The sequence below is a fragment of the Passer montanus genome, unplaced genomic scaffold, assembly GCF_014805655.1.
Source record: "Passer montanus isolate IOZ18808 unplaced genomic scaffold, ASM1480565v1 scaffold49, whole genome shotgun sequence".
Lineage (NCBI taxonomy): Eukaryota > Metazoa > Chordata > Aves > Passeriformes > Passeridae > Passer > Passer montanus.
In genome coordinates, this window is record NW_024369818.1 from 4024933 (window position 1) to 4037379 (window position 12447).

Consider the following 12447-nt stretch of genomic DNA (forward strand, 5'->3'; position numbering starts at 1 on the left):
AGCAAAATCTCTCATTTTAAATAGTACCATTAAAAACTTGCATTTTTAAACAAGAAAGAGCAATCTGCATGCAGATTTTTTAATCTTTTTAAAAAGATAAAAAATGTGCTTTGCAGCACAGGGAAGTTTTTTCAAAGTTGGTAGCTTCACTTTACGTACTGTGCCTGAAAAAAATTTTTAAACCTTTGGAAACTGAAAAAACTCTCTTCAATAATTCATTCAGTTCTTTGTGAAGACACTGTGAAATCATTATTGCAAACTTGAAATTCCAAATGTGGGTCCCATGTCCAAGCATCCTTGCAGTGACATCTTGAACAGCAGTCAGTGGGTGGTGGCTAAGCAGATAATGCCATTTTGTATCCTTTTTATACTCTGGCTGTCCCACTGTGGGACATGGTGTTAATTGCAGCAAATCCCAGAAATTCAGACACAAGAGTGGTCAGCAGGGCAAGGCCAGGACTTTGTGCTGGCATTTCCCTGGCAGGGGAACATCAGTTTCCTTGTAATGTCCTCGTTGGTGTCCCAGGAAACCTTTATCCAGAGAGTTCCTGTGTGCTCTTGCAAAGTCTGTTCCTCAGGACTACGAGACTTTTCAACACAGACAAACATTTTCAGTTCATAGTTACATTTCTGGCCCTTCTTCATTTCATCATATATTTTTAGCTTCTATAAAGATGATTAAATTATATATGACAGAACCTTAGCTTGGGAGTCACAGAATTTACCTGTGGAAAAGGTGACTTTTGGTTCAGGTGATTTAGGGAGCAGCTGGTGAGGATTTTGTTGGGTGCTTCACTGATCCTCTTCACCTACCACTTCCTTTCTCCTCCTGTGCAGTTGCTTTACTCCCGGGGGCTGTTAATTGACCTCCTCATTAAGTCCAACGTGAGCAGATACGCCGAGTTCAAAAACGCCATGCGAGTTCTCGCCTTCCGCGAAGGAAAAGTAGAGCAGGTACCAGAAAGTCGTGTGCTGCATGTGTTCCACTCATCTTCTGAAAGTCAAGAAATGGGTTTTCTGAGAATATTATAACTAGAAGCTGGTGGTTTTTTCCTTAATTATGATTCTAATTTAATTTCTGGAAGAAAATATGTTTGTGTTATATAGAAATATGAAAATAAAATCAAACCAAACTAAAATAAGGTTGTCCAGCATATTGACATAAATCTTTACCTCAGGCTAAATGTTTAGGCCATGACTGACTGGCATTTAATTCTTGAAAATTCAAAGATTTTAGGTTTTAAGATTCTGATATAGACTTGATTTGTCTTTATGTTACATACAAGAGAAGTCAGTGTGATAATGGCAACAGGAGATATTGGCACAGTTAATACAAACTCTTGTGATTGTCTCTGCAGATAGAGATGCAGGTGAAATTGAAGGGAAATAAAAGATTTTTGAATTTTCTTATTGTGGAAAATTGGTAACTTCAGTTCCAATAGAAAATAGGGGAAATAAATATATAAGAAAATAACTAATTGGAAACAGTAATTTGAAGTGTTAGTTATTTAATCAGACTGCTGTTGCTTGATGCTTTTGCATTCAGAATGTGGAAAGAATCTGAAATTATTAAAAAATACTTTGCAGGTGCCTTGTTCTAGAGCGGATGTCTTCAACAGCAGACAGCTCACCATGGTGGAGAAGAGAATGCTTATGAAATTCCTGACATTTTGTTTGGACTATGAACAGCACCCCGAGGAATACCAAGGTAGTGTCTCATTGAGCAAGGCCCACTCCTTTCCAAGGAGTTCCTCAAGGGAGGCACAATTCTGAGAGCTCTCCTGTGTTTTCACGTGGTTTATTTTTACAGATTCATTTTTAAAGTATGCCTTTGACCTTTTTGTGACCTTTTCACTTCAGTGTTAAATTCTTCTACTTAAGCACTTGCTCTTCTAGTTCCCACATCATTTATTATTTACATTTTTCTTTAACAGCAAAATTATATATTACAGCAAGGTTGCAGAATGCTTTTTGTCATTTTTAAGTGTTTTCCTCCCTTCCCCCAGGTATTTTTTAAAATAATGTGATGTATCTGAATTTTCTGCCTGTTTTTTTTTGATTACTGCATAAATCTTTACAATGCGTTACAACAAATCAGAAATTGAGAAAATGGAATTTTTTTAACTATGAAAGTAAATGTAATTTAATGCTCTTTAGTTGTAAAGGGCAAGTTCAAAGTGCTTTTATCAAGTGTTGGCTTATTTAGATGAGAGGAAATCAGAATAGATTTGAGCTATAATGTGTGAAGAATATCGTCGGGTCAAAGAGGGAAATCAGCTCAACAGGAGGAAGGTGCTTTGGGTTTGTGCTCCTCAGGGTACAAAGAATGAAGTGGTGTCCTCAGTTCTTGGAGTCTAAAAGTAAGGCAAAGAGAAAAAAATCTGTCAAAAAGAAATAGTGAGGAAAGAGGAGTGCAAACATAAGAGAAAATTATTAAATATATGCAAGAGAAAAACAGTCAGTATCAAGATCTGGTAAGGTTAAGGAAAGGAGAGTCTGTAATGAACTCCAGAAAATCCTGAAGGGGGAAAAACTCATTAGGCTGAAGTGGTTTATTGATTACAGGTGATCTCAGTTTGCTGCTGCTGGAAGAAATGGAGGTGCTCAGAGTGAGGATATTGGTGGTATTTAGAAAATTTATTAAGTAAAAAAAAGAGATGCCACATCAATTTTAAATGAATCCATTGATTCATGTACCTAAATAACATTAGATTTATTTTACTTCCAGAGACAGTTAAACAGATTTTGTTCCTACATTTTAAAATAGCCTGAGAAGTAATTGAGAATATTTTGAGTCAGATTAGGCTAATGTAAAAACTTCAGAAATTTTAAATTGCTCTTGATGAGATCATTGCGTTCGTGGGAAGGCAGACTTTTAATAGGAAGAGTTCATGAGCGTGAAGAATTTTTTTAAGCTTTTTTTTTGTAAAATACGGAATTATATAAGAAGTTTGAAGTGAGGAAAACTTGAGAATTTTTTTAGAATGATAAAACAAAAAGAACCCTGTCATTTTATGACTTTCTGCATGGCTGTACAAAGAGCAGTAAGATACATTTGTAGTAAAGCAGTGGCTGAATCTTGAACAGAATATATAGCTTGATAATACTGGACTCTGCATTGATGGAGGTGTTTCTGAACTAGTTACAAATTTATCCAGGACTGAAATAAGAGCAGATCTCTGAATAGTATGGAAGTATGCTATTGCTTAAATACAGTCTTTTCCTGGCAAAAAAAATCTTAGAGTTATGAAGATGACTAAAGCTTTTCAGAGATGTATCAATGCCAGCATGCTTTAAACATCTCCCAGAAGATTTGTGTTTCTTTGAATTTCAAAATGTGCCAGCAATAATATTATTTTAAAGGGAAGATGGAGTCCTTGATCCCTTTCTGCTCTCTGTCTCATCCACATTTGTTTGTTGCCAGCAAGTCATCCAATTGAAATAAATATTTGCACCTTCTCATCTCTGGATTGTGGCACTGTGTGAGGGGCCTCTCTGAGCATAAATATCCAGTCTGGCACTGGCAGTGTGGATGCAGCAGTCCTGTTCTGGAGTGGGTGTAATCTGGGGTAATATTTTGGATAATTTACAGGAAACAGCATCCCAAAGCACTTCCGTGGATTTTTGCCCACAGTTTCTCACTTTTCTCTCAGGATTGGGAAATGGAGTTAGATCAAGTCTAACAGAATGAATGCCGTTGGAGACCCATAAAGTGGGTTTGTGATATTTTGAAATATTTTAATGGAGTGCTATTTCTGTCTTCTGAGAGCTTGCTTTCTGGGAGTAGTTCTTCTAACTTTCATTGACTTGGATGATCCCTTTACAGCAAGGTGTTTGTTGAAAAACTCACTTGCTTTTTTTTGCTGGAATCCAAAGGCACTTGTTTGAGCTGAGCCCAGGAGAGAATGCAGATGTCAGAGTGTGCTCAGTGCCTCGTGTGCTTTTCCCTCAGACCACGAGAACAGCACCTTTGCTCAGTTCCTCCAGACACGGAAGCTGACCCCCAGCTTGCAGCACTTCATCCTTCACTCCATTGCAATGGTGTCAGAGACTGAGAGCAGCACTCTGGAAGGTCTTCAGGCAACAAAAAAATTCCTGCAGTGCCTTGGCCGTTATGGCAACACCCCGTTTTTGTTCCCTCTGTATGGGCAAGGAGAGATCCCACAGTGCTTCTGCAGGTAAGCCTCACTTACCCAGACACGTCCCAAAAAGTAAACCCTTGTCATGTAAGAGGTATCATTCACAAGGATAATACTTTGCAACATTTTGCATTGTATTACAAATGCAGCTTGTAGTAGCTGCTGGCTGTGGTGGCTGCTGAAAGTTAATAAGTGCTAGGAAATGAGAAAGCCATAATTTAACCCATATGTAGCTGCCTCTTTTTAAATCTGACAGAGGAGACTCAGGGATATCTGTCCAAAAGGATGACTGTGCATTTGGGTAGGTTGAAAAAATTTATATGTGGGTCTTCCCTGAAGCTGCAGGAAGGTCCATGTTGTAAATTTGTGTTACTAATTTGCTGAGAGCGCATCTGCCATTCAAAGATATTTAATAATGAACTGGATTATTCTGAAAGAGGGGAATGATGCCATGTGTCCAGTTTACAGTCACATTTAAAACAAACCTTTCTATGTCGCAGACTTTTATACAAACAGGACAATGGGTGTGAAATCATGGCATTATTTTGTAGCTCTCTCTAGACTGCAAGGTTCCAGCTCCTATGAACTGAGCAGCAGAGGAGATCCCATGCAGCTCTGTTCCACTGAGCCACTGCTACATTCTGACATCCCAAACAGCAGCCATATGTTCTCCACTCCTTGAGCCTCAGAAAGCAAGTAAAACAAAAAAGAAAACAAAAAAAACCAAAAAAAGCCCAGTTGATTCCAGGAATAAACCAAGATCCACTTCAGTGTGGCAGTGCAGTCCCTGCCCTGGTCCTGAGGTGTCCCTGGCCCGTGGTTCTGGCACAGAGCTGGTGCTTTTGGGGACCATCAAGGACCCGTGTGCAGAGGGTGGGTGGTTTGCATTTCAGCTGTTTCCAACAGTTCAACTGCCTTTTAAAAGGCTGAGGGGTTTTTTTCATCTTTGCTTTTGCTGGCAAGCAGCCTTTCCATCTGCTCACTGTGGGTTTAATGTGGTAACCTGTAGGTCTGAAGTAAACATTAGCTCTGTTTAAAAAAAGCAGCTTTGCCTGGTGAGGCCAGTTTGTCTGAGTGATATATTTGTACATCAGTCCCTTAAATAGCAGTGCAGGGTCTTACCTGCTTTGTTTGGTGCTGGACAAGTTCTGTTTTTTTACATGTGTGCTACTATGAAATTCTGGTTTAGAGCAGGTTGTTGGTATTCCTGTTTGTCTCTGTGATAGATTCCATTTCTCTTCTTCAGAGCAGTCCTTAAATGACTGCCAGAAGAATGGCCTCAGCAGCTTGATCCTGCTGGGCTGTGTATGGGATGGATGCAGTTACGTGTTGATAGAAACATTCTGGAATAATTGTGCTCCATTGAATAGAAATGTTATTTGCCACCATCTTTTGTCAGAAGCCTTTCAGCTGCTCCTTGAGCTGTATTTATATGGTGATTTACAGTGCACACCTAGGTAATTAGGTGATTGGACAGATAATTTGTGAACAAGAATTGGGGTTGGGTAACTACTCTGCATACAGTCATGCAACAGAACTTGTGTTTCTGGATTTTGTGGATGTCTTTGTGTCTTCATAGGATTTCATGTGAGGCCAGGTATCTGTATGTCACCAGCAGATTAATAAATCAGAATGCTATCAGAACCATTGAAGTAGTACAGTTTTGGCAGTTCAACATTCCTTGGCTTCAAATACCTGTAAGGGGAAAAAAGTAAATTCAATAATTAAAATTTTGCTTGCTTTTTTTCCTCAGTAGATTCTTGTCCATGTAATTTTTCTTGCATTCTCAAAATCCCTTTGCCTTATTTTTTTTTTAATTTAATAACCAGCACATGCAGTTTTCTGATCTGTAACAGCAGTATATTTCAAGAGTTAGCAGTAGAGGTGTCTAGAAGTATTATAAATATTCTTATCAGAAAATCATTCTGTGATGACAGGAGTTCTTCAGATGGCCTGAACTTTCTATTTCAGATCACTGATTGCTGCATTTTAGAGGTTTTTTTGCTAAAATGTATAAGTTCTACAACAAAGAGGGTATTTTAATAGATGAAGCAAATTAATCTGTCAAACCAAAAAGTAATTATACTTCTAAAAGGTTTGTATTGCAAGCATTCTAATACAAAACCTTTGTTTAAATTGTCTTTTCTTTGTAAGTGAACAATTTAGGAGGCAACAATAATATTTTTAGAGATTAATCACAATTCTTAAAGGTGTTCTGCCCTGAGGATTGTGTCTTGCTCAAAGTGAGCCATATCTGAAGAATGCTGCTGGGGCTGTGGAGCAAAGAGGCAAGGCCAGAGCCTATAGATCACAGCCTACAGCTTTTATCACCAGCTTATCAGAGGAAGGTGTCACCTGGCCTGTGATTTCTAACCACTGTTCTATATTCTGCTTTAATGTAAACCTCTTAAGCGTTTCTTGCAGCCAGTTACACTGTGTGTTCTCATCAAGGCTACTGTTATAAATGGCACACATGCATATTGATGGGAATGAGTCAAAGACATTTGTAAGTCACATCCTTGCATCCCAAATGAATCCTGCATAAACACCACAACCTTTTGGAACTGCTGACGACACTCGAGTGAGCAGAAGCACTCTTCCTTCTTTATTGGTTTAAGCAGGGATGGTTTAGGAGAGAAAATTAAACTTTTATATCACTGTAATGTACATCCCAATATGGTGAGGTACAGATGGGAGGTTTCTGTCTCCATAAATTGGAGTCGTGGAACGAGGAAGGTCATTGGGAGCCTCCTGCTCTCCTGAGCTGACAAGCAGCAAAACTTTCCTGGCCCTTAACTGCTTCCTTTGCTTCCTTCTTGGTACAAAACTGTTCTGACTCTTCCTTCCTAATGATGTAGCAATAGCCTGATGTTAAGTACAAGTAAATATAATAATGTCTCATTCCTGAGGAAAACCCAACCAAGCCTTTACATCTGCTACTGTGTTTGCTTTGTGAGCACAGTGAATTTGGGGCAGAGCAGGAAAAGTTTCCCTTCAGTTTGGTTTCAGATTCTTTCCTCTGAACTCATGCAAATATGAACATGCAGATGGAATTGACTTTCTGAGAAGCAGTAGTTTTTTCCCATGTGAGCCTTTAGAGGGAATTGGTGACGGTCACTGTGTCATGTCACAAAGGTTCTACAGGGGCACGTTGTGTCTCTTGTGTCTTTGTTAAGAGTTACCCAAAAGCTAACAGATGGCAATAGGTGCTGGAATATCCTCAGCTGCTTTGCCAGAGGAGCTGCTGAGTCCCTGACTGTTATGGGTAGTTAACAATGTGCATTTCCTATAAACAGACTTTGAGCTTTCCCATTGTGCATTTGGTGGGCAGTGCCACCCTTTGTAGTAGTTCCTACAGATTCTGGCTGAAATTGTTAATTCTGTCTCGGTGACAGTGACAGCAGTAATTTAGTGGTGGAGGAAAGATCTGATTAAGACAGTTCCATCTCTTTCAGTGCCCATATTTAGAGGAAGATGGAGAGGCCAGGCTGAGATAAGATGGATAGTGTGATTGATTCCGGGGGTTCCTGTATGTATTTTAAAATGAATAATCAGTTTTACCTTTACATGGGCACTATTATCTGCTGCAGATGTCAGAGCTTTGGGGTAGTCTCAGGTCCTTTAAAATTCCCAATTATGTCCCTGTTACAATCTAGGAAGGTTTTAGTGGTCTGAAATCAAGACTGGACTTCAGGAAACCTGACTGCAATAATTTATTAAAAATTGGGCACACCGTGTTTTTCAGCTAAATCTATACATGAGTATCATGTCTCTGCATGTTAGCAAGATGCAGAACTTTGTGTGTAAATTGTATGATTTAGCATATTGATTGACATTCAAAAAATGTTAATTCCTGGTGACAATCAGGTGTGACAGATTTGAGTGTCAGCACTTGTGAACAATCACAGGTGATGTAAAATCATATTGGGATATGAGTTCAGTCCTCCACTTCAAAATACCTAATTTTCATATTTATCTATCTTTCATCACTTTTAATTATTGCATTTCTTTGGACCAGAAAATGTAATTGTAATTACTGACAACTTAGCACTGTTCCTTGGGTTGTACTAAAATACTGAATAGTACAAGTAGCTGCAGTGCTGCTTTTCTCTTAATTGTTTTCACTTGCATTTCAGGGAAATAATAAAACTTCAGATGTAGCTTGGCCTTTAAAGACAAACTTGATATATTTCTTCTCACTTTGTTGGCAGATGAATGCAAAATGGGCAAGCAGAGTTAGCAGGATTGTTTGTAGGATCAGTTGTTTGTTTTTCCCTCTAAGGAGAAACTCGTTCTTGGGATAAACATGAGGGAAGTGAGATAATCCATCATTCTGAGACCTGTTCACTAGTGATGGATGGATAGATTGGTAAAGTAACTCAATAATCTTCATTTTTTTCAGGTTATTCACAGATCAGTGAGCCTTGTCGTTAATACAGCTGTGGAATGCTTTTGTGTCCTTGCCCACAGTATTTCTCAGAATTTGACAGGCAAAGACTTTTAATTTGGAAATAACCTTTGTTGTAAAATTCATTAAATAGATTAAACTTGGAGAATTTTAATTTTAGATTTTATCTTCTGAGTGTTTGTCAATTCTTTGTTTAAAAAATTACTTGCAAACTTGAGAGCTGTTCTGCTCCTTGTTATTTCTGACTAGAAATTGTGTTCTGCAGGGGTTTATACCTGGTGAAGGCCTTCAGCCATTGGAATCTATCACAGGGCATGCTCTGAATCATGTGGGTGCTGTCAAAGTGTATTGATTCCCCATCCCTAACTAGGCATGGAAAAGTTTTCAGTCAAGAAATTGTATTGAGGGGTCAGACTTGCATTGTGCTACCTCATTCTTGATCATCTTGGTTCATTTTAAAAACATACTTGGAACCTAAAAGCACAAAATACAAATGCTACTGTGAGTTGCTTTTTGAGGGTTTAATAATTAGGGTAATGGTGATAGTAGGAGGGAAATGTATCTTAATGTATTATTTGGTATTACCTCTTACCAGTCCCTTAGCAGGGAAATTCCTCCCTGCATGTGTGGGGATGTGCAGATTGTGCCTTACAGGTTCTTCCTGAGAATTCTAACTCAGACATGTGAATATTTGCAGCATTATCAGCAGAGCTGTGGAAGTGACAGGATTGTTTATCACTGGAGCAAATCTGAGATGAGAAGGCAAATTGCATTTAGCAGAGTCCTTTTTCATTACACCAGGAGACAGAGAAAGGTAACTTCCTAAACATGACAGAATTAGTAAAATAGCCCTTGAATTTCATTGAGGGTTAAGAGAACTGGAATTTTTGTGTCTTTTTCTGGAGGCAGAGAACACAGAAATGGGTTTTATAGATGAGCTAATGTTTAGTGACTGCTTCTAGTGCCTGGGTTTTGTGCCTTGCCCTGCAGTCCTGCTCTCCCCAGCTTCTCTGGGAGGCCAGAGCTGTTGTGTAATTGCAGCTGAGTGACCTTGGGTGAGGAGCAGCTGCTTCTCCAGCAAGGTCCGTGGGGTTTAGAGCCAGGTGCCATCCTTCCACCTCCTCAGAGAGGAGCCTTGGGAGTGCCTCTGCACTTCCCTGCCCTCACACAGCACACAAACAACTGGACTCTTCTATTTCCTTTTTCTTTTTTCCCTCTCACAGCTCTGTGGCAATTTCTTACAGTGCTTTAACCATAATTTCTAGGGCACTTAAACACATTGCCTGATGGTTTCTCACCTCACCTTCATAGAAATCATCTATTTCCTGAGTTTAGAATCCCAGAGAATGACTCTTAACCTTGATTCACTAAGAAGTAGTGTTAATTGCAATATCCTTGAAAAAATTAGGTTGATAATGTGGTTAATTTTAAGAAACAGCAATTTTATATTGTGACAAAAATCATCAGTAACATGGCACTTTTATCAGCAATAAGCTGCTGGTATTGCAGTTGTTTAAATTACTAGTTTAAATGAAAAGACAGATTAAATATGGTCTTATTTTTGTCAACAGAATTTCTTCAGGTCTAGAAACACCTTAAGAAATCTACACTGGCACAAAGCAAGGCCAAAGTATAGGAACATAGAAATATATGATGAATTAAGATTTTTGTTGCATTGTCTTCTAATATTTAAATTTGGGAAATGGAATTGGAATTTTGGGCCTGTAAAAGGTAGCAGTGACTTCCCAAACCCCAAAACTTGTACATCACATAATAGGAACCCAAATGTTAAAACTCCTGAAATAGTTGTACTTCAGTGCAGTGTGGTCATCCAGAATCTATGAACAATAAATACCAACCCTTGCCAGACTCTGATGAAATAGACTTAAATTACCCCTATTTTGTAATTATGGAGAGAAGTGCACAGAGGGTCTCTTTAGGGTCAGTGATAAGTAGCTAGAGCTTTGTGCTCTGAACCAAACCAAGCACACCAGTTTTTACCTTGTCTGTTTGACTGGTACTGTATTCACTATTGGAATGTTTCACAGGATGTGAATGGGTATTTCTGTATGTGCAGACTAAATTCCACACAATCAAAAGGAGCCATTTCTTAGTTTTAAAGTTAAATTTGGTACCCCAGCACTGCCATTCCAGCTCCTCTTCCTGCAGCATTTCCCAGTCACAGCCTGGTTTTCCAGAAGGAAGGAGATCTGTGAAAAGAAATCATCTCACCATGGGCTGCGGGCTCAAAGCACTCCTTGTGAGTGAGCTGAGTGCTGGTGGGTGAGTGCAGGAACTTTGTGATTGGTTTAGAATTGTCTTGTTGCTGATGGATTTGGAGCATAGGCTGCTTCTCTAATCTTACAGGACCTTTTTAAATTTCACAGGAATAATGAACACCGCCTGCAGGAAAAAGTCAAAATATTTGACTCTTCATCTGCTTCCTTAAGCATTTCTGTCACATGTTTTCCTTTCCGTAGCTCTCCAAATGCCAGGACAGTTCAGGATGACATTGATTATTTTCTTTATTAGTTTTTTGGTGTCTTTTTTTGTTTGGGGGGAAGGTGGGGGTGGATTTTTGGTGTTAACCAGGTGGATGCACACACCAAGTTTAGACTTTGCTATGAAAACTCTTGGTTGGAAAGATTAACCATCATTTTTTGTAGCTGTAGCTATTTTATTTATTTGATTTGTCTCGTCTCTACTTGTTAATGTTTTTGGAACCCAGCAGCACTGGAGGAAAGGCTGATGTTCTAGGGGCCTTTTAGGAAACAGAATTTAACATAAGAATCAGGTCACAGCTTGCTCTGTGCATAAAAATAAACTGAAAGAGGACAATTCATTATCTCAGCACTTGCCATGTTTTCTTTGATCTTTCTCCAAAGCTTGCAGTGCTGTACACGGACTATGCAGCTTCAAGGAGAGAAGCAAGTAGTTTTTACTATAGAAGAATTGCACAGTTAAAAAATAGTCAGTTTTTTAATTAATCACAACGTGCATTTTAGAAAGCAGAAGACAAATTACATGCTAGAAATAAAAACTAGATTTTGGTGTAAAATTATTTATTAGAGTTTTAAAATTCTTTCCGAGTGAACTAAGAGTAAGTCTGTAATGTGAGTGTTTTTGTGGTATCTCAGTGTTGGAAATCGAGATGTCAAATGGAGAGACATTCTATTTTTGTTCAATTAATATCACAGAGCATTACATCAAAGCAGTAAACTCCTCTTGTATCAACAGATGCAGCAACCCTGAAGCCTATTTTCTCTCTTGTTACATTAGTGTTTAATTAAAGAAAACAACTAGTTGGAGGCAGTTACTTTCTGTGAAATGTAATGAAGATTTATTTTGTAAGTGACCTTCACTGTATTAGCTGAATCAGTAATCAGTAAAATTAATAGAATAATCAAATTATATACAAACTCATAAATCACTGTGAATATGCTGTCAAAAATGCAGCTTTTAATATGTCCTATTGTTTCACAGCTGTATTAAAAATTGCAACTGCTGATTTCTGCCTTGATGAGGACTGAAATGGCATTTAAAGGCTGTGTATGATGGAGGGCTACCAGGCCAAAAATTTTCACAACTGTTAATTCAGCTGTAATATGATTTGATGTCAGCGGGGCAAAGTTGAAGCCGAGTACAGTGTTGTTGCTATCTTTCAGCAAAACTTGAATTATTGGTGGAGGCAGTCGCCAGTTAATTAGAGTAATATCAGTTTAAATGTCTGTCATTTAGGGTTAATGGTATCAAAGAGTTGCCTTGTACTTCAAGTGCAGTCAAATCATCTTGAATAGCCCATTGTATGAAAGTAATGCCAGCACAATGATTTTATTTTATCATAAATTATTGGGGTGCCATTTAGTTTAATATTTCAGTTTCTGTATTTAAATAATTTTG

At 38.4% G+C, this 12447-nt stretch overlaps 1 protein-coding gene across 1 annotated transcript in view; it reads left to right on the forward strand.

Moving 5' to 3' along the window:
- CHM (CHM Rab escort protein) overlaps positions 1-12447 on the forward strand; it is a 51828-nt gene that overhangs the window by 20473 nt on the left and 18908 nt on the right. Inside the window, exons 6-8 of the mRNA XM_039722599.1 lie at positions 838-954; positions 1588-1708; positions 3953-4178. Coding sequence (XP_039578533.1) covers positions 838-954; positions 1588-1708; positions 3953-4178 — 464 coding nt within the window. The remainder of the gene's footprint in view (positions 1-837; positions 955-1587; positions 1709-3952; positions 4179-12447) is intronic.